This window comes from Kwoniella botswanensis, chromosome 1 (genome assembly GCF_036426115.1).
Source record: "Kwoniella botswanensis chromosome 1, complete sequence".
NCBI lineage: Eukaryota > Fungi > Basidiomycota > Tremellomycetes > Tremellales > Cryptococcaceae > Kwoniella > Kwoniella botswanensis.
The window spans coordinates 4102079-4123384 of record NC_088599.1 but is presented as its reverse complement, the minus strand read 5'-3'; the positions used below and the strand labels follow the sequence as shown (position 1 = coordinate 4123384).

The following is a 21306-nucleotide window of genomic DNA, read 5'->3' as shown; positions in this document are numbered from 1 at the left end:
TGACTGTCCGTGGAAGATCTTTAGATATCATGCTGCATCCTACCAAAAATCGTATCATAAAATATCAGGATCCATTTACAGTATTTGTGTATCGCTATTGCTTGTATGGAATAACATTTCTTAAAGAAACAACCGATGGTTTCTTGGATAATGTATTTGATTTATAAAGGCTTGAAGCACTTGCATAACCAGCAAATCATTCATGCCAATCTTACCCCCTCTAACGTCTTCATAGGTCATGGTCTCAAGCGGTCCTGGCTGATCTCGGCTACATTTCTGAGCTTGAATTATTTGCACCCGATACGCTTACAACCCGAAAGAAAGCTCCCTTAATAGCACCTGAAGTGGTAGCAGGTGGGTCTGCTACTGAAATAAGCGATGTTTTCGCTTTCGGGAAAACTGCTTTCCAGGTGAGTAACATCATCACAAAGGCTGAAATTGCCATCCTGATGTCCTCATGGTTTACTTGACAGATCTTGACAGGTGTGGCTCCCTCCAAGCCCCATGTCTGGCCGCAGCGGGGTCCCTACAGATGTGAGCGGATGCAGTATGCTTAGTTCCGCTGAAAAAAGTGCTGATGTATCGACATTGACTACAGGATCCTGGGCGTCTCACAACACCGTCACTATATATGAGTTTCTCAGTCGATGTTTCTTTGAAAAGCCTCAACATCGTTTTGCCATTGAAAAGGTCTTGAATATCATGAGAAAGATCGGGGTGACCCGTATGGGTGATACCAAGGACTTCACTCCGTACAGCATGAAGATCCGTCTCAAATGGTGGGAAACAGCTGTAGCTGTGCAGGCGCGAAGACACTTCCTGGTATCTTAGACGCTCAACGACTTGCACTGTCTAGCAAGATAGATACCTTAAGGTCTAAGTCCAACTATTCGAACACTCGAGAACTCAACTCTAATTGCACAAACGCGGAGCCTTCTTATGTCACTCATGGATTTTTCAGAAGAACGCCTGAAATCCTACCGAGGACTTTGCCTGCCTTTCGGGCAGTTGGCTATACATCATACTCATTGGTAAGGACGATGGATCACTGGTCTTCCTCACCACTGGTGATTTCCCATCCTCAGGTTGACGATACCGTCGAATTGTATATTCTTGCACAATACGCCGGAAACAAAATGGTTTCTTCTGACCCTCGCGCAGACTGGTTGCTTGTTTACGAAGCTGCCTCGAGGTAAGTCGTCTTCGCCATCAGAGCGAGACATCACACCATCTCGATTGAGAAGTTAGTCTGAGTGATAGTATAATCGACCTATAGACGACTAGTGGATAATTTCGAGATTCTCAGGACAGTCTCAGCCTGTGATACTTATGTAAAACTCATATTCTGGGAAATCACTCATGAGGTCATGTGGGCTTCACGCATTCTTACCTGCCAACGTCTTGTGGTGCTTCAAAATTGCGTAAGTGGACAATACCTCTCTGGACACCGTAACCTCCAACTTCTCGGTTGTGTGCTGAGCTGTCAAGAGTTCAAATCGGAAGACCCGAAACCTGCCGAATTCCTAGGTCCACTGGAGGATTATCCCAAGTGATCTTCTCCCATTCTTACGATGCTAGGTGATTTGGACGCTAGAGCATCGCATGGTGAAAGTTTGGTTCTGTCTAGATCGACAGCAATGGAAAGAGAAGAATCGCTGTTACCCAAGCAAGAAAGAGAGATCCTCGCGCTGGTGCGAGGAGAGGATCTTATGGCTTATCATGAAATATTACAGGATGCTTGGGATATCTGTTCAGCGCATATTATTGAGGTGGGTCAAGATTCCACCTGAACAAGCTCAGAAGCAAAATCGGGCACTTATTCGTTCAATAGTATGAATCTGGCTTTGGGGGATCCCAATTTCCCAGCCTTGATAAACAAGCTCTTGTATCGACAACCATACTAACGGAAGATGACCAAGAAGCTACGGGATTAATGAGCAATATCCCAGACAAGGCTTCGGCCATGGTCAGTCACGATGAAGGTGGTGCGTCAAGAGCTGAATTGGAGGAAGCGTGGAACAGATCCCGATAGATCCAGGCTTTAAATCCTGTACAACGAAGGATCAGTCTCCCGAATCCCCTCCGCCTCAAGCGCGCTCTCCTGGGGAAACAGCTCTCGATGAGGGCCTTTGCGAGACCGACGAGGCAAAGCAAAAGGCAAAGGCTATTCAAGAGATGTGGGGGAGTTTATGGCAACAGCAAGAACCGTCTACTCGACCAGGAACATCATCCACAGCACCCATGGCATGGCAATCCGCAGTACCGATGGCATGGCGCATCGCCACTGCCCCTGACGATACGAAGGATGACGCACATTCTGGCGTACCACTTTCTTGTCATACTCCGTCTGCGCGGTGGGTTAATTAGGGGAATTCAAGAATCACCGCACCGGTTTGTATCCTGGGCAGGGTCTTGTATACTTTGAGCCACGTATCGATTGATTGTCGTTAATATCCTATTCCTTTTGTTAGTCCATCTTCATGTATATTGTGATCATAAGTATCAATTTATTATCATCATCATTCTACCTATGCGCATGAAACATATATCTTGTACGAGAATGACACGTTACAGTCACATAGTCTACAGAGAACAGAGAGCCCAGGCGAAGCAGTGTAAGAGTTCTAGAAACCTACATACCAATCATGATACCACATAAACTCTTCCTCTGACCTAGCATTACCAACAATTTTGCCTCCTTGAATATTCCAAACAGAGACAATCCATTCTAGTAATCTTCATCATCCGACTCTTCTTCCGATTCACCATCTATTATATCCTGGACAGGCTGTATGGATAGAGGAATAGGAGCAGAGGATGGAGGCATTTCATCTTTGATCCCGTCTTTAGTCTCATTCTCGTTTTTGAATATCACATCGTCCGGATTGCGTAGATGATCCACCAAGATTTTATTCATTCTGCAAAGTGAAGGTGAGCAACGGGTGTCAATTTTTGGTGGTGGAAATAGGACTTACGTGAACATATGTAATCTATCTGTGTGAAATACCTTTTTCAACTTATCATCACACAATATATATCTCTTATCTGATTGATCTTGAAAATCATGTTCTTTAACGTATGCCCATATTTGCTTGACGACTTGGGGACGGGATAATCTAGGTGCGGAGACCAAGTCTGCGAGTGCGTCACTGAGAAAGGTGTGTGAGCACAAATCGTTCCAAAGAGTGGTATTTAGGGTTTAATATATGTAAAGAAGGATACAATGAATTTTGCGATGACCAAAAGTTCTGGGTGACAATCGACTCACCTCAAGATCATCTCCTTATTAAAGGGATTATTCGGATTCGGCTCCGTTTTCCTTTTCTTCTTTTTCCCCTCCCCACCATCTTCATCTCCACTATCCGCATCAGCTCTACTCAACCTCTTCTTAGTAGCTTTCTTCTTCTTCTTCGCTGGAGTAGTCGCATTAGCCCTTCGGGGCCTGGACGAACTCGCTTGATCGTTATACTCAAGTTGTAATCTCCTTGCCATCTGTTCGTCGGTCTCAGGGTCTACCTCCTCATCTATTGCCGGCTTCACTTCACTTTTCACATGTAGTGGATGAGGTTGTGATGAGCCAGGTTCGGCTTTGGGTCGTAAAGGCTCATCGGGAGAGGATGGTGGGGAAGGTGGTGCGGCAGAAGTGAGTTGGTCGTATATCGTACTGATCTACACATCAATTCCCACACATCAGCTTGTTTCATTTGTCGAGATGAGCATGTTTGGACTCACCTCCTCGTCAATTGCCCCTCTGGATGCTTTGATAGTCGCCTCATCTTCTCCCCCCGAAACAAGTTGTTTTCGGACTGCTTTTGCCGAACTGTATAGGATACGTCAATCAATACTGTATCATTGTCCACAGAAGGGAGATAGATAAGGCTTACACGGTAGACAGGTCACTACCTTCTAAGATCGCTCTGATCTTGGGTATCAACCCTTGTACGAACTGCGGTATAAGTGGACTGTCAGTCTCGAGGCAAAGCCAAGACAATCGTAAAAGCAGAGAGAAGTACCTGATTGCTCATGCTGAATGATGATCGTCGGCAACTCCTTAATTTCTTGAGCTTTGAAGTATCAAATGGTGCAACTATTCCTATCGGTCGAATTTTTCTTTGCGACTGCGTTGTGGTTTGTCATAGAGTGATGCTAGCGATACTGAAGGTTGTTGATTGTATTCGGGAGGAACAAGTTGAACATTACACACCACCCACCTCTAACCCGAAAGTGGAAATGATGGCATAGCATGTCTCGGCGATCACCGCCAAAGATACATATACCAAAACAAGCTTAAATGTAGATGATGAGCAATGCAATAAGGGAAGATGGCAAGTGCAGTGCATACATAACGGATGAATACATATATGAGCAAGGGAAGAATCTACTGAGGGGAAAAGCGAGAAGCAAGTCCCTGTCTAGAGGAAGAACGTTCTCCTTGACACCTCCATCTTCGGCTAAAGTGAGCGAAGAGCATCAATCAGCAGCTGCTAAGAGTATGTATGTGTATAGAATCTACTCACCTTCCACTTCCATTCGTATTCACCCGTTTCGGCCAGACCAGGTACCTTGATACCAGTATCTTCAACAGGTTTCTTCTGTTTGCCAGGCATACCCATCTCAGCCATAGCTTCGTCCTCATCTTTCTTCTCCCTCTCCGCTAATTCTGCTTCATCGACACCTTCCTCATCTGAAGATAGGTCAACATCTTCATCGTCATTCTCACCGGCCGGGGCTCTTCCATCTGGCGCTGTGACTGATGGTAGACCTTTTCGCAGCCATCGGAGTTTCAGCGTGAATCGAGGACCTATCTCCTGTAATTTCGCTGATGTTGGTGAAGTGAACATGTACCTATATACGATCTTGTCAGTAATCTACCCGTAAGGACGAAGGGAAAATGAAGATAGTAATGACTCGACTGACCTGTGACGCCTGAAGAACAAGAAATCTCGCTGGTTATGCAGCGTCACCACTTGCCTCCCTCTAAATTGGGGCTGGGGAGGGAATAAGGAACCGAATAATCGACCGACGCTGTGACCGAGTAAGGTGGTAAAGTTGTTGAGGATAAGTTCGGCTGCAGATGGGCGATAAAGATTTGGCTCAGCTACCTTTTGCGATACAAGATGATTAGAATAGGTCACTTACGAGAATGAGGAGAAGGACGAGCGTGACCCTATGAATGCAGGATAAGCATTCATCGACAATCAGATTACAAGATCAATCATAACCTACATATATCTGAGCACTTGGAATAACACTGCTAAGCTTGAAGTAGGCTGTCGGACCAGCAGGCAGATTTATGAGGGTAATAGCGTCTACCGCAAATATCCGTCAGTTGTTGAGCCTTGCTGAGACATCCTCATAGAGATATTCTGTGAGACAAGAGAAGACTTCAATCATATGTAGGTCACTTACTAGGCGCCTTGTGATCCTCATTGACAACGATCAAAGCTCCATAACCCCTTTTACCAGCCCATCTGGCCACTCGACCAATCTCATATCCTCTTCCTCTAGGTCTTTTAAAGAATTCACCACCTGGGAAAACGTTCTTCAGATCATCACAAAAGTTATAAGTTAATTTACATGGTGAAGCGGATGTCGTTATTAGGATTTTTGGGGGTGGCAGAGGTTGATCTCGAGGTATCTCTTGCTGCTGTTGTTCTTCTTGTTCTTCCTCCTCTACCTCTTCATCTTCATCGCCTTCTTCCTCGTCATTATCCGCTTGGGTATTACGCTGTTTCGATGGTCCAGCTTCTGGCATCTCTTCATCTTCATCTTCATCTTCATCTTCATCCTCATCATCGCTTTCTTCACCATCTTCTTCCGGTTCTTCACCATTGATCATCCTACTGGCCCTCGCAGCCTTCTCTTCCAGATCCCTCATTGTAGCTGGATCAGCAGTGAGATAAGAGGTAGCATCGAATTGACGGGTATTGTCCAATGTTCTAGGTATGTTCTTAGCCAGTCGTTCAGCTTTGAGTGCAGCTCCGTTCTCTTTGTTCTTCTCTGCTTTCTTGATCTACAAAACCAGGTGTTGTTTAGCTTTCCACTCTGTACAGGTTAATCAAGTAAAGGCATTAACTCACCTCCATACGTCTAGCCAACTTGGCTTGCTCTTTCTCCCTCTTGGCTTTCCGGTGTTCGTCCGATCGCTTGAAAGCATTCTTGATCTTCTTGTCTCGTACCATCTTGTTTGTGATATGCTCTTTGCGTTATTGTATGCTGTATATATGGATGATCTGGATGTTATCACTTCGAACGTTGAATGCTGGATAGGATGATTTTGCTTTTGATCTTGAAATATTTATTTTACAAGTATTTGGTTGAAGGTGGAGGTCAAAGATACGGTGCTAAGTGGGGGTATCACTTACATCTCGCACGCGCCGCTTTGGTGATGAAAAATCAACGACAACAACAACAACATTAAATGGGTCATAGTCGCGTCAACCAGGAAATCAGAATTACATCTTCATCACTCATCAACTCACACTCTTCTTCATACCCTCACGAAAAGGTCAATATACAACGATGCCATCACTGGTCACTTCGAGGACAGGCTCACATGCCTCATCAAGCAGTGGAAGCACGAGTAGGCTGAACAATGGGTTCTCGAGAGTGAACAGCTTCAAGAGGGATTGGGGGAATGATGACGAGGAAGAAAAGACTTCGTTGAAAGGTTCTTCAGAGGTGATAGAGGTGCTGGACTGGAGTCCGAGTCCAGACAGGTGAGTGTCCATCAGCTTCCTTATCCATAGGTACTCTGACCGCAATCGACGACTCAGCTGATGTATGGTTCCAATGCACAGAGTAAAACGTAAAGGCAACCTACCACCCCTTCCTTCCATCCCTCCTCAGCCGAAATTCTCTTCCTCTTCCTCATCATCACCTAAAGCTTCGATCTCTTCCTCTACCATTTCCAAGTCATCGGCTACTCTCAGCTCGAAGCCAGCTGTAGCTTCCACCTTCTATAATATACCTGAATTGACACCGGCGGAGAAACGAAGAAAAGCGATCCTAGAAGCTATGTCTCAAAATACGACTTCCTCACAACCTCTTCCTCCATCCGCTCGGAAACAATCCGAATCATCCACTATAACTTCCAAATCAGAAAGTAGTACGCAGAACACAATGAAGGGTAAAATCAACCCGAATGAATTTGTCAGTGCGAGTTCGCAATTGAGGGGATTAGAGAAGCCATCGGTCAAACAGGAATTACCGTCATTACCTAGTTTACCTAAAAGAGCTCTGCCGTGGGAAGAAGAACATGCGTAAGTGTATTCAGCTAGATACTCCAATTTTTTCCAGCTCAGCTGATAAATCGCCATATAGAACATCCAAGAAAGCTAAAACTCGAACGGGTTCTGCTGGAAGATCCGCTGGCTCAACTCTGAATATCAAGCAGAAAGTTACGCTGAGTGCGGAACAACAGAAAGTAATGCAGTTGGTAGTAGCGGAAGGGAAGAATATATTCTTCACTGGTTCAGCAGGTATGCAGCATTCTCACTCGCAGACTTCGTAATCATCACTAATCGTTTTGAATTCCAAAGGTACCGGTAAATCTGTCTTACTTAGGGAACTCATCACGAATCTTCGAAAGAAATTTTCCAGCGCTCCGGACGCTGTAGCTATCACCGCTTCTACTGGTATAGCAGCGTGTAATATCGGTGGTGTAACTCTTCATTCCTTTGGTGGTGTGGGATTGGCAATTGAGAAACCGGATGTTTTAGTCGGGAAGCTGAAGAAGAACAAGAAGGCTGCTGCTAGATGGCAGAGAACAAAGGTGTTGATCATCGATGAGGGTGAGTTGATGCTATTAATTATTGCACATAGTCTTTAAGCTGACCCATCATCATAGTATCAATGGTGGAAGGACAGATGTTCGATAAATTCTGCAAAGTCGCTCAGATGATTCGGAAGAACCCCAAACCCTGGGGAGGTATACAAATCGTTGTCACTGGAGATTTCTTCCAGCTCCCGCCGGTCACCAAAGGTAATTCCATGCCGAAATTCTGCTTCGAAGCGGATATGTGGAATGAGACTATACATATGAGTGTCAACTTATCCAAGGTGTTCCGTCAGAAAGATCCTCGTGAGTAGTCCACGTCAAGCATTGGTTCCCTGCTAATGGAGATCTCATAGGATTTATCGATATGCTCAACGAAATGCGGTTTGGTAAACTTACTCCTCAATCGATCCAAGCTTTCCGAAGCCTTGCCAGGGAAGTGCGTTATGACGATAATATCGAGCCGACCGAACTTTTCCCTCGACGAGAAGATGTTGATAGAGCGAATGGCACTCGACTGAATCAGCTCAATACCGATGGATATAGCTATATGTCGACTGACAGCGGTCAGATAACCGATCCTATACAAAGGGAAAAACTGCTCAGCAACTTTATGGCTCCAAAATTCCTCGAATTGAAAGTGGACGCTCAAGTGATGTTGATCAAGAATATGGATGAAACGTTGGTTAACGGTTCGATGGGAAGAGTGATAGGATTCTGTCACAAACAATTTTATATGACTGATTCTACGGGGAAATGGGCGCCCGATGCCGATTTGGAAGATCTGGATGAAGAGGAAAGACACAAGAGATTGAAGTTGCGACAGGCATTCGAAGATAAAGTCGCTTCCGGTGCTTTGAAACCTCCTCCGGTTGTTAGATTCAACGTGCCAGGTGGAACGAGGGATCTACTGGTTGAACCGGATTCATTCAAAGCTGAACTACCAAATGGTGAAACTCAGGCAGCAAGGCACCAGGTAGGTGTAGGCTTCCATCTAGCAGTCGAAAAGAAGAACAGGTCAAGCTGATCTTTGTGCTATCCACTATAGCTCCCCTTGATTTTAGCTTGGGCTATGTCTATCCATAAATCTCAAGGTCAAAGTAAGTCGTTAGAAGAGCTTTCGTCAGTACTTATCAGCTGACTTCTCTGGCGTAGCTCTCGACCGAGTCAAAGTCGATCTCGGCAAAGTATTCGAAAAAGGTCAAGCATATGTTGCTCTTTCTCGAGCTACGTCTTTGGAGGGGCTGCAGGTATTAGGTTTCAACCCCGACAAGGTGAGTCTGATCCTACTTCGACCATTTCCCTCCGTTTGTATGCTAATAGAAACTCACAGGTTATGGCTCATCGAAAGGTCGCTGTATGGTCATCACAGCTGAAAGATTTGAATGTGTGAATGTGTAATCATCTATTCGTTTGGATGTCTGTCCTGTCATTCTTTCATTATTCAATCACATAGCATTATTCAGTATTCGCATCATTCGTTCCGTATTACTATATCCTTCTCTAGCATGCTGGTCGTTGTTGTGTACATAGTGGTTATACATTCATGTTCTAGCGTATATCATGTCGCTAATCTAATCTCATGCATGATCTTATTCTATCGAATAGAAAGTAGAATATGTATGTGTAGTACGAGGAGCTCACCCATGTAACGTAAGATGTGCTTGATCGGTTGAACCGGTCCGGAGTTGGTTCCCCGATGCTCGCATTTTCACCCCCCTGCAGTACAAGACATCCATATATGGAATCACAAAGTACTTCTTAACACACCCCCACCCTCTCCTGCTCTCATAATCCCCTCATTAACAGAACCATATACTCATTCAGTGATTGTCAAGATGTCTAAACCACAGGTCCTCATTGCTGGTGAGTACAGTTCGTTGTGACAGGCATTGTCTCCGTTTGAACGATAGCAGTTGACGTTCATGGTTCATGCCCCAGCAAACCCCAAGAACGGTATCGTCTGGTCTAAGGAAGAGCAGAACTCCAAACTTGGAGCGGTCGCTGAGGTTCTCGTGAGTTGATCGCACCTTTTCTGAACAAAACTGTAGCTATCCCTCGTGTGCATTGAGTATCAATTCTGAGACCTTCATATGACCCTCGCAGGAACTCACCTCATCCTCCAGAGAAGAATTTTACAAAGACCTCTCATCAGGTGGGAAATACGCCAATATCGTCGGTATATACAGACACAATGACTCTGCTTCTGCTATTGGGATCTTCGACAAAGATTTGATCGAACATTTACCAAAGAGTGTAAAGTACATCGCTCATAACGGTGCAGGATACGACCAAAGTGAGTTATTCGAATCTAACCGTCTATATCCGTAGATAGAGATATAAGGGAGATAGATGCTAATATTATCTGGTTGATTGTAATCTCAGTTGATATCGCCGCAGCTACTGCCAAAGGGATTGAAGTTTCCCACACACCCGGTGCGGTCGATGCTGCCACTGCTACCGTCGGTGCATTCTTGGCTATCTCAGCTATGAGACAGTTCTACCGAGCTGAAGTTAATGTGAGAAATGGTCAATGGAAATCTGGTTTGTCACCTGCTAGAGATCCCGAGGAGAAGGTTTTGGGTATTATAGGTATGGGAGGTATCGGTAAGGTGAGTCAAACAGAATTACCCCATCCTCATCATTGGTGGTCCAGGTGGATATAAGGACATGGAGTTGACGTAGATTCTTAGGCCCTCGCTCGTCGATTGATAGCCTTCGACATGAAAGTAATCTACCACAACCGAAATGAAATTACCCCACCACCCGATTTCCCATGTACCTATATCCCCAACGTGGAAGATCTCTTAAAGCAATCCGATATCGTTTCGTTGAACTTGCCCTTGAACGATAAAACCAAAGGAAGTTTCGGTAAGAAGCAATTTGATCAAATGAAAGATGGTAGTGTGTTGGTCAATACTGCCAGAGGAGCTGTGGTTGATGAGGAGGCTTTGTTGCAAGCTTTGGATAGCGGTAAAGTGAGTCTGTAATCGTATATCATAGATCTATCACTGTGTCATGTAATGGTCGCTGATCATTTCTATCATATATCTACAGCTCTTCAGCGCAGGTCTTGATGTCTTCCCTGATGAACCCAACGTCAACCCTAAACTCTTACAAAATGACAAGATCACCGTACTGCCTCATATGGGTACTGAGACCAGAGATTCTCAAAAGAAGGTAAGTCGATTCAGCATATCTCACATGTCGCATGAGATTGCGGACCGGTAAGTTAATAGATGCTGATACTTTTATGTTTAACGTAGATGGAAATTCTCGTATTGGATAACCTCATCTCGGCTCTCAGTGGTAAAGGTTTATTGAACCAAGTTCCCGAACAAAAGAAATAATCGGCTCTGAGCAGGTGACTGCAAGCTTTGTCGATGATCTGGATGCATTCCTTGTACAGTATTATGATGGTACACTTTCACTGAATAATGTAACTCTAACGTGTCTATTGTCTAACATTCGATCATGTCAGGCTTCACCATTGCCATCTCTCTTTTTCTCCTTAGCTTTGCCTTTATCCTCATCCTCTTTCTTCTTCTGTTCAACCTGTTTTCTCTGATCTCTATCACTCTTCCACCTCTCAAACAACAAGGCAAGAGGGAAACAAATCAGTTCCACTCCGATGACCGCAAATATTATACCGAAATGTAATCCCAATCGATGTTGGAGGTCTGTGCCATATGCGATGATCTTGTATGCCTAATTACCATCAAATGTATCAAAGGTCATGAGCTGACGCACTTACACTTGGAAGAAGACCTAATCATTGGTGGGAGGTCAACTCACCTCCACGTTATGTACGAATGGCATCCATCTCAAGAAACGATAGAAGTTCGGCATCAGTTCAATAGGGTAGAACGATGAGGCTAAAGAAAGACAATGAAAGATTAGTAGACGGATCACTTGATGTCTCATTTTACTGGAAGTGACTTACTGATATTCACTAATCGACAACAGAACCCACATAAAAGTATAATGAATGAGCGAAAATACGGCAAGATTCGAACAGTGATTTGATATGCTCACGGATAATCCACAATATCAGGAAGAAAGGTAACCATGCGATACCAATTAAAGCCAGCATCGTCTCCATTGCGAATCCCGCTGCGATGATGGTAACATAGTTCAAAGCCCAGAGAGTAACAAATCCAGCTGGAAAACAAATCAGCATAACAACATGACTTTTGAGTCATTCAGATGGGATTGCTTACCTCTTCCAAGATGATCTGATAAGGGTATTTGCCATGCTCGAACGACCAAAGTCTGCCATAATGACTATATCCGTCGAATCAGGTCGTGTCATAGCAAAGACAGGTAGATAGTGTCACACAACTTACGATGAAGAAATAAGCCAATAATGGCCAGCCCAATCTCAACCCGAACATAGAAGACATCTTGAGTGTTGAGTTCAATCCAGATTTCATCCGTGCTATACCACCAAACAAGCAGAGGTAAAAAGCAAAGATGATCTAAAAGCCATGTAGCACACAGTACCCATCAGTTGACCATCCTTCTACCCTTGTCTTTGGATATAAGCCACTCACAAAGTAAATCAAACTAGCTTCCATGGGAGCTGCACCTGCCCAAGCTCCATTCTGAATAGGTCTAACGTCAAATATCGTATAACCGAATCCTACTCCTACAGCCTGTGGTACCCTAGCTGCGTTGGTGAGTAAAGTAGGATTGGTACTAGCTGATCCCATAAATGCTTCCAGAGCTTGTGAACGGGCTGTTGCCAGAGGGTTTGCTAAGTCTCGAGTGATCTGTTAATCCCGTTGATCAGCTTTCATAGTAGTCAAGCAAAAGAGATGGTTTGAAAATGTATTTACCAAAGAATCAAAGTAAAGCAGTACGACCTGATAAAACCTCGCCCCAGAGTAATAAATACCAATCGCCCCAGTTGGATCATAAGATGCATCGCCATTTTGCAGTGCGTCCGTCCAGCCCGACGAGGCGTTGGCATTAACAACAATAGCTGCCCAGCACTCTTGAGCGACTATACTTCTCCTAACGTCTTCAAGGCCATTTGGGTAATTGGACGGATCCTTTATTTCATAGCCTAGATGGACCACCGAAGGAGGCTCATTGGCCACGTACGTCATTTGTTGAGTGATCGGACCGTTCAGAAACGAGGTGGATGAAGGAGTGTCAAAGGGTATTACATGTACGGTAAGTGAAGGTAGGAATGAAGTCAGACGATAGGTTGATCCCCAGAATATCGATAAACAAATCCATAACCAGATGGTGATGAAGCCGTATAGCACTGCTCCTTTCTGTTGATATTGCATATCAAGGATCAGTCATTACAGCTCGTTGCATATCGTGTTCATGAACTCACCTTGACAGCTTTCCATCTAGCTTCTTTGATATTCTTAGAACCAATCCCCCATTTGTCCGAGACTTCAACTTGTTCATACCCTCTAGGCGGTCTACCACCTTCTTTACCCACCTGATCATGTCGATTTGCTAACAGGTGTCTGGCGGCTATACCTGCTCCCGAAGCCGATCCGACTAATATTCCAGCTTGATTCAGTCGTTTCTTCGAGGGATCACGGAGGTCCGATTGGTCTGGTGGTGAAGAGGAAGAAGATGGGCGGTTGTGCATGGTCGCGGAAGAGGATGAATCTTCTCTTTCATTGTCTACTGGGTCCGAATGATTATGAGTATTGAGTATGGGCACTTTACTCGCAGCGGATCGATCAATTGTAGTGTTCAAAAGAGCATTTTGATATGGAGGTTGACTTTGATCCGATTGGGTCTGACTTATCACTCCCTGACTAGGGAAAGAAGGTGAGACTGTCCCTTGTGCACCAGCTATAGGCTCTATCTGCGAGTTCCTGTTTCGAAGTAAATCGATAGTTCCAAATGTGTTTGCCAGAGAATGGTTGTCTTCTGTACTCGTGTCTCTCACTGATCCAGACTCGTCTCTCAGAGGCATAGATGTGAATTGGCTTGTTGAAATTGGTCGTGGTGCGGGATCATCCTGGGTGGTGGTTGTCTCTTGATGATGAGGAGGACGAGGGAATGATAGGGGTCTACCTAATGCTGGCGCTTGGAGAGTGGCCATTGTATATGAGATTCCGACTGTCGATAATCCCTATTTGAACGAATGGATTTCGAGGTGATACTTCAATAGCAGGATAGGAAATTGACACTGACAGTATCACTTTTTCATGATGTCCACTTGCACTGATCTCAATCACCCATACGAGCGATAACTTGCTTACGATATCTTGCATCTCTTCATCGTCATATCGAAGGCTAGCAGATGCCGAAAATCATTTCTCGATCTGGACGAATTATTTGGTTCCTGACGTCATTCAGTTACTAACCGGTCTTCGTCGTCTATTTTTACTTTTTCCCTCCTGGAGCAGATTCCAGCGATTTGATCGCGATCTGAACTTGGGTATCTCGTAACGTTAAAGAGGTTTAACAAAACGACGTCAGTCTCCGGTTAAGAGACCACGAAAGGAAAACATGTGCTTCGCCTGCAAGGTATTTTGTGAACGACCTGTTTACATCCTTGAGTGTCAGTTGTGCTGTTGTTCAAGTTAGCTGATGGTCTGCAATCAGAGCTGTCAAATCACAGTAGAACCTCCCATCAATCAACTCACCAACACAATTGATCTATAAGAGTACTGATTCCTCCCCTTCAACTATTTTTCCATCATGTCACCTTCCCTTAGAGAAGTCTTTAGGTCGAAGCAGACACCAGATGGGAAATCGAGAGTTGGATTCTTCTCAAAGGATTTGAAAGATGGAAAGAAAGAATGGGCCAAATTGACTTTCATGGTAAGTAATTGTAAATACCTGAATCTCCTTTTACCAGATGGTAAACAGACCATGTTCGATGACATACTGACGTCGATTGACAAATTAGACATTCGGTCTAATCACGATATTCATGTTCCTCTTCCTATCCATCTACTTTGGATCCTACTACCTGCAAACCTCTCGATCTACGCACTTCTCAATCGAGGTAGTCGACCTAGACTCAAGTGCCTCTCCTTATGGATCAGTCGCTCATCCCGCTATACTCGGCCCAGCTATCAAGACCGCCATTCAGGATAGTCTATCTACGGAACCTCATTTGGGATGGTACGAGTCTGATCAATCGACTTTACAGCAATTCAGATTAACGTCCACGGGTCAAGGGATCGATCCTTATGCATACGCTGAGGAAAGGGTATTGAACCAGGATGTATGGGGGGTCTTGATAGTGAATAGTAATGCTACCAGTGGGGTATGGAGGGGACTGACCGAAGGTTTGATGTGGGAGCGTGAGTTTGATGAATCATTTGGTATCCCACCATCAAGACGAACTCTGAATTCAGTCATTTTTTACCACTGCAAATACTGAGAGCTTTGCTTTTCCAATCATATAGCTAGTGGAGCTATGACGTTCCTGTATGAAGAAGCGCGAAATTTTTATGCTGGTAACCAATACGTAGCAAGAATAGCGTCGATGGTAATGACTACAGGAGGGAACAGCGCAGCTACCGAATTAGCCTCTCAGATACTGGCTTTGGGTAATGCCTCTGCGGTATTGACGACTGGTGCTCAGGCTGGAGCTGTTGTCGGTCCGTTCAACTATAATCTCCATAATCTTAGACCGTTCGATCAGCTTGCCGTGAGTGGGATCCTCTTATCTACAAGATGAAACTTGGTCTGCGGATCTAGCTGAAATTGGGTATATCCGAAACAAAAGGGTATCGCTTCTACAACTGTCGGAACGGTCTACCTGATCATCGTAAGTGTTCTGTCTATATAGATCTAACAATCCTAGTATCAAAAAGCTCATCCTTTGGTGGTGATCTGTTAGTTCACCTTCTTGATCTCTGTAACCTGGAATAACCAAGGATTACCTTTGATCCAAGATTCCTTGACTATGAGTTCAGAAGTACTAATTAAATTACTAGTCCCATTCATAGGTAAGCCCGGACTACCGCCATTGAAATCCTCTTGCTTCCCTCACTTCTTCTTCACAGTATGCAGTATGAGATTGCTGATTTGAATGAAAACTTGGGTGGTGGGTAAATAGCATATCTCTGGTTATCATTACATTATTCCCTCGTATCACTAGCATTCCTCATTGACTTCAGTCGGAAATTCGGTAAAGGTGGATTTGTTGTTTACTGGATGGCAGATTGGATCACAATGTCTGCGTTGGGTTTCGTAATGGAAACGATGTTTTTGTGGCTGGGTCCCTTTTTCCCTTTCTTCTTGATTTTCTGGGTAATATTCAATGTAAGTCAATCCCACCTCGACTCTCATATCTCTAAACCAATCGAATCGTGAGTTTGGGTTGCTGATTGTATGTATTGGATAGGTCACGGTGGCATTCTTGGATGTTGCTGACATGGCTACGTTCTATCGATATGGGTAAGTCCGCATTCATATAGATATGATGTACAAGTTGAATAGCATGCTGACGTTGTTTTGTCGGTGTACAGATACTTTACACCTGTATGGAATCTAGGTAAGTCATCAATGCACAAACAATCAGTATCATTCGATTCAGTAATATCAGCTCACTTTGGTTTGATGGATTGTAGTGGATATGGCGAAATGCGTTATCTTCGGTACCAAGAACCATTACGCACAGAACTTTGCCGTGAATTTAGGGTAAGTCTTGCCAAAGCGTTTCGAAACGGATGTTGATGACGCTTCTTTCCTCAATAGCTGGTTGGTGGTTTGGATGGCCTTGTTAGCAATAACGGTAGTCTACCAGCGAAGGAATAAAGAGAGGGAAAATATGCGGGAGAAATGGGAAGAGATGAAAAAAGTTGATGAGAAAGAGATCGCGCGATAGAGTTAGAGATACTGTAGAGATAGTCTCGGATGTAGAGTATTAGACATATATATCTGTATATTTGATATAGATGCATGAATTGATTATACAATGATAGTGTATGTTGATATTACATTGAATTAGCAGATGATGAGTGATGAGGACTGGGCGATTAATTATTGGTAGATGTTTGATCACCACAATTCAAACACTAGAATACAAGATCACAGAACGATTTAGCATTTATTCGCAATGGTCGAGAGCTCAAGAGTGCAATATCATTAACTCACCTTGTAGAAAATCGTCGAACCTTCATCCGCTGATCGAAGTTGCATCTCCTTGTATGATAACCCTATATGACCACATTTCTGACATTTCTCTTGGGCCTGTAAAGATGAGATGGACACGATGTGATCAGTAAAAACAATAAATGTCGATGTATAAGGGAAAACCGAGAATCCAATCTGATTTTTCTTTTTTCTGTTGAGTTCATTTGGTTGTCCCTAATGACCACATTCGACAACTCCTTCACGCTCTACGACTATGTTTCCATACCAACTCCCACTTCTATTCATCATGTGCACTGCAGCACAACCAAAACACTCACCACTGGATCCCTATCCTTCGCGGCCTCGCCGTCATTCACTTTATTCTGCACCAAAGCTCGCTTCGATCGTAGTTCACTTGGGAAAGCGTTCGGTGAGGAGTATGTCTTGGTAGGAAGGTTCTCGTAGGCTACGGATTGGGAATTGAGGAAGAGATCAGCTCAAAATCTTTGTAAAATGCCTAACTGATATGCCGAGGAGAAGTACAGTTCGTCTGGTATATCTTGATATGCAAAATGGTATGGTTGCCTCGCATAATCGAGATCTGATGATTTGTCATCGACAAAGATATCATCCACTCACAAGAAGCAGGTTCTTTCCTCCCACATTGATGACATGCAATCTCGTCCTGATCATCTCTAGGTAAATCCAATAGCGTGCCGCACGCAGGACAGAATAGTAATGAACCTATACGGTGGGCTGATACCCTTGATGTTGTTGATTTCGAAGGAGCCATACCGTCTAATCCAGCGGAGGATATCTTGGATCCAGTAAAAATGAGATGGTAGGTGCGATGGGTGTAAGTTTATATGCTTTTTGGATATATGGTGCTAGCAGAATTTGTAGCAGACAGCTTGAAATTCTATCTTTGCTCGAAAGCAAAAAAGTGAAAACATTGGAGGCGATTTAACGTGTCATTACGTAATTACAAAACCAGGCCATCTCTGGATAGTATTGTTATGATCTCTCGCTCGCTATATGCATATGACAATTTCTATCCTTGCAAACGGTTTCATATATGTACAACAGGACTCTCTTCAATACACATACAATCTAGATCAAGGCAAAATCGGTTTTGCAATAATTCATTCCTCAAGATGGATCTTGACAAATGAGATGAGAGGCTGGATATACTCCTTCCAACCTTCGTCGTTGGGTCCCCGCAGCATGATAAAGAGTCAGCCAACGCAAATTTTCAATATGAAAATCAGAGATCGAGGATGTGGTTAGGTATTATATCGAAAGATGAGATGATTAAGGTAGTACACTTACAGTAATGACATAATCGAAGGTATGTCCTTTACCTTCTGGATAAATCTCCTTCGCCACCACACCCTTCTTCTTCAAACCCTCAGCAAATCTCTTACTTCGCTCAACCGGTACGGTCCTATCTTCATCTCCATGAAGAACACAAATAGGGGGTTAAACCTTCCTTTCCTGGCCATCATCGTTAGCTTGGTAGGGATCGGGAAGAGTATCGATCAAATGGAATAGTGACCACTTCTTCACTCTTTCTACATATCTCTCTTTCCAAATAAAAGTTTCTTCTCTGAATAACAAATTCATTCGCATCCCCTTTTGGTGTATACGATTGTTCAGATCCATCCTTCTCTTATCTTCCTCGGTAATTTCATACTTATATCCCCAGTAAGCTTCTAATTGCTCAGGTGTGAGGGTAGGTGGCATCTCCCAGTTCCACGGAGCGAATATCCTAGCTCGTGATTTCTCACGATCTTCCAACATCCTCGTCAAAACATTTGGTGGTGTACCATAATCAGGTGTGATTCCATCTTCCGATTCTTGTTCAAAGTATGGATCGAGGGGGTTGACAACTCCATACAAACTGATAATGACCTTAGGCGGTGATGTGTGAGATAATCTAAATCCTGTTGATGTAGCGAAATGACCACCTGATGAATCACCTCCTATACCGTAATTATCCATATCGATCTTATCTTCTCCGATGAATGAGGGGAGGTTGGTCAGACACCAGTGGAATTGGAAGGTGATGTCGTCCCACATGTCTTGGAAAGAAATTTGGGGTAGTGATCTGTGGGAGAATGTGACGATGTGGTAGTTTGCTTGATCGTGGAATGCTGGGAGCAGGAAGAGGGGAGGGTTGAAGTGTTTTCCAGCGATGTATGCGCCTATAGTCAACTATGGATCTTAAGTGAGTTCTTGATTTGAGGCTGAGTGTAAGGTGTAGAAGAGGAGGCGGAAGAATGAACTGGATATCATAGTCTGAGGAGGAAGATAGGATGGTTATGGTGCACTCAACTCACCTCCGTGAACCCAGATCAGCCACGGTCTTTTTGTCCCGTCATCTGTTGCTGGGAAGACTCGTAAGGCGATAATTACCTTGTTGATGGAATGTACGATGTGATCGGTATATCCGTAGGTCAGTGGTGAAGTTGGAGGAGGTACGAAGGACATGATTCGAATTGATGAACCTTTCTTCCTTCAAAAGTCCTCGGTCAGTTAGGTAGTGAGTTTTCTGTGTTGATATTAGTATGATCTACAGATGGATGGATGGACATAAGCAGAGTACAAAAAGAAGAGAAGGAAAAGATGGATCGAAATCACACGATGAGTCGTGATAAAATGCCTGCCTCTGCAATCAAACAAATGTAAGCCAGAGAAATGGGCAAGAGAATAAACACACGTCATGTTGATCATTTCATGCACACACTCCATCAGTGCAGTGCAAAGGCGGGGGGACAAATCTCGAATCTTGTTTTGGATCAGTCAGTGTTGTGTCCGATCAGCTGTCCCTCGTGCAAGGTTGAAGTTGAGAGATTCTTACAGAACATCATGAGAGCTGAATAGCAGTGAGAAATGCTTCATAGCGCATGATGGGAAGTGTACAATCCAGATGGAAGGTTCACTGGGATCATACAATCAACGGTGTTGAATTGCTCATTGTGAGCAAACGATGAGAACTCACTCTTCATGCACATCATGACATTTCGCGTGAAATCCGTCCGTCATGCCATATTTGATTCATTTGAATCGACGTTCGATCGCCTCAACTGCAATTTGCATATCATTGACTCTGGTTCACTCGATGAGCTTGCTATTGTTGCCATAACTACCAGGGACTTTTCATCCTGCTGCCTTTTGTTGTGCGTTTCATCTTGCAAGTAAAGTAAGCACGCACCGATCTCGCAATCACGAGTGAGTTGACAGAACAATTGGTGGTGGGTGCTCAACGAGAAGGTGAACAGGTCCCGTGCTTTGTTTGTTCCTATTTCTTAGTTCAGGGACGACTAGTGCGGTAAGATCTTTCGATTTTTTGAATCTTGGTATTTGGTTCCTATTCATCATCACAGGTGTTCCTTCTTTCTTTCTCTGCTCTCATGCCTTGTTTGACGCATTGATCTCTTCTTATCTAAGGGTTCATATGGTCAACTTGCGTAAAACACCTCAACTTAGTCTCTATCTAAGATTCGCCACCCAAATGTAAACATAGGTTAATTCAAAACAACTTTCCCAAACGAAATTTCTCATGGTCACATCAGTAAACAAAACAACACTCAGATCTCGTTTACACAGGTGAATGCAATATGGTTCTATGGCTTGTATGCGATCATTTTCTGGGCAAGTGAGATAACCCAGTATATGAGTACTGCGGCTTAAGGTATTGGAAGGAATAGAACGGAATAATCCGATTTGTTGTTAGTTGAACGTAGCTTCCTTTGGTCGTATGAGCTATGCATTCGATGCACTGATCTCCTGACTATTTGACGCTTTACCCCTTTCTACCATCCAGAGTAACAGCACTGTGTGAAGATATCCGCCACCCAATACAGAAGAAGTACCCAAGCGCATCATCGTACTCCCATACTATACACCATTCATTATACAACCTTGTCTTCCATCTCCTCTTTCTTCTCTTTCTCTTTTCTCTTCCCATCTCTCTTTTTCATCCTATCCTGTGATTCATCGTTATTCTAATTATATTATCGTATCAACTTAACACCATAAACAAGTGATATATATACTTCCTCTCACACGCTCATTCATATATTCACATACACCTTACTCCCTCCCTCTTACTCTCCATATCAATCTCAATCAGATAGATCCACCAATTAACATGTCTACCGAGGAGAACAAACAAGTGAGTCTTTTTTATTCCCTCTGTTCCGTATATTAAGCCTGGGCTTGTTGTTATATGCTGGTACAGTTGGATACTCCTCTCAACCAGGGGTTTCTATAGACAGCCTTGATCAGAATCATTGAACCGAGAATGTCTCGCCACTCAATATCACAATATTCAACCTTGTCTCTTTCCGTTCCTATCTTCTTTATTCATTCATGGGCATATAGCTTTATTGTGAGCCCTTATCTCTCACTACACCGATGCTGCTTTCAACGAGAACAACAAGCGATTCCCGCCTCTC

General features: G+C 43.9%; 9 protein-coding genes across 9 annotated transcripts; 4 read left to right on the top strand and 5 right to left on the bottom strand.

Moving 5' to 3' along the window:
- Positions 1-135: 135 nt before the first annotated feature.
- L199_001558 (uncharacterized protein) lies at positions 136-2367 on the top strand (the record flags this gene model as incomplete). The annotated part of the gene is made up of 9 exons (XM_064887311.1): positions 136-152; positions 236-410; positions 474-534; positions 805-1031; positions 1086-1192; positions 1277-1549; positions 1628-1769; positions 1832-1966; positions 2023-2367. The coding sequence occupies 9 exons, from the start codon at positions 136-138 to the stop codon at positions 2365-2367; spliced, it is 1482 nt and encodes a 493-aa protein (XP_064743383.1).
- Positions 2368-2728: 361 nt separating this feature from the next.
- Positions 2729-4025, bottom strand: L199_001557 (uncharacterized protein; the record flags this gene model as incomplete). The annotated part of the gene is made up of 6 exons (XM_064887310.1): positions 2729-2918; positions 2976-3149; positions 3269-3669; positions 3733-3820; positions 3885-3946; positions 4014-4025. The coding sequence occupies 6 exons, from the start codon at positions 4023-4025 to the stop codon at positions 2729-2731; spliced, it is 927 nt and encodes a 308-aa protein (XP_064743382.1).
- A 387-nt stretch (positions 4026-4412) lies between these two features.
- On the bottom strand, positions 4413-6182 carry L199_001556 (uncharacterized protein; the record flags this gene model as incomplete). Its single annotated transcript, XM_064887309.1, has 7 exons — positions 4413-4451; positions 4518-4845; positions 4918-5068; positions 5140-5167; positions 5227-5309; positions 5410-6013; positions 6081-6182. The coding sequence occupies 7 exons, from the start codon at positions 6180-6182 to the stop codon at positions 4413-4415; spliced, it is 1335 nt and encodes a 444-aa protein (XP_064743381.1).
- Positions 6183-6522: 340 nt separating this feature from the next.
- Positions 6523-9170, top strand: L199_001555 (uncharacterized protein; the record flags this gene model as incomplete). The annotated part of the gene is made up of 9 exons (XM_064887308.1): positions 6523-6719; positions 6801-7262; positions 7324-7481; positions 7542-7793; positions 7850-8083; positions 8134-8753; positions 8826-8877; positions 8933-9051; positions 9111-9170. 9 exons carry the CDS (start codon positions 6523-6525, stop codon positions 9168-9170), a joined length of 2154 nt encoding a protein of 717 aa, XP_064743380.1.
- A 445-nt stretch (positions 9171-9615) lies between these two features.
- Positions 9616-11127, top strand: L199_001554 (uncharacterized protein; the record flags this gene model as incomplete). Its single annotated transcript, XM_064887307.1, has 7 exons — positions 9616-9643; positions 9719-9792; positions 9884-10073; positions 10163-10389; positions 10471-10755; positions 10835-10957; positions 11044-11127. 7 exons carry the CDS (start codon positions 9616-9618, stop codon positions 11125-11127), a joined length of 1011 nt encoding a protein of 336 aa, XP_064743379.1.
- A 127-nt stretch (positions 11128-11254) lies between these two features.
- On the bottom strand, positions 11255-13853 carry L199_001553 (uncharacterized protein; the record flags this gene model as incomplete). The annotated part of the gene is made up of 8 exons (XM_064887306.1): positions 11255-11485; positions 11573-11652; positions 11813-11938; positions 11998-12061; positions 12124-12255; positions 12331-12549; positions 12616-13059; positions 13125-13853. 8 exons carry the CDS (start codon positions 13851-13853, stop codon positions 11255-11257), a joined length of 2025 nt encoding a protein of 674 aa, XP_064743378.1.
- A 602-nt stretch (positions 13854-14455) lies between these two features.
- On the top strand, positions 14456-16598 carry L199_001552 (uncharacterized protein; the record flags this gene model as incomplete). The annotated part of the gene is made up of 10 exons (XM_064887305.1): positions 14456-14578; positions 14667-15066; positions 15172-15416; positions 15495-15536; positions 15609-15717; positions 15828-16033; positions 16116-16168; positions 16240-16265; positions 16342-16411; positions 16469-16598. 10 exons carry the CDS (start codon positions 14456-14458, stop codon positions 16596-16598), a joined length of 1404 nt encoding a protein of 467 aa, XP_064743377.1.
- A 151-nt stretch (positions 16599-16749) lies between these two features.
- Positions 16750-17639, bottom strand: L199_001551 (uncharacterized protein; the record flags this gene model as incomplete). The annotated part of the gene is made up of 4 exons (XM_064887304.1): positions 16750-16788; positions 16868-16963; positions 17185-17312; positions 17486-17639. 4 exons carry the CDS (start codon positions 17637-17639, stop codon positions 16750-16752), a joined length of 417 nt encoding a protein of 138 aa, XP_064743376.1.
- A 349-nt stretch (positions 17640-17988) lies between these two features.
- L199_001550 (uncharacterized protein) lies at positions 17989-19336 on the bottom strand (the record flags this gene model as incomplete). Its single annotated transcript, XM_064887303.1, has 4 exons — positions 17989-18039; positions 18176-18290; positions 18402-19050; positions 19186-19336. 4 exons carry the CDS (start codon positions 19334-19336, stop codon positions 17989-17991), a joined length of 966 nt encoding a protein of 321 aa, XP_064743375.1.
- Between the last annotated feature and the right edge of the window lie 1970 nt (positions 19337-21306).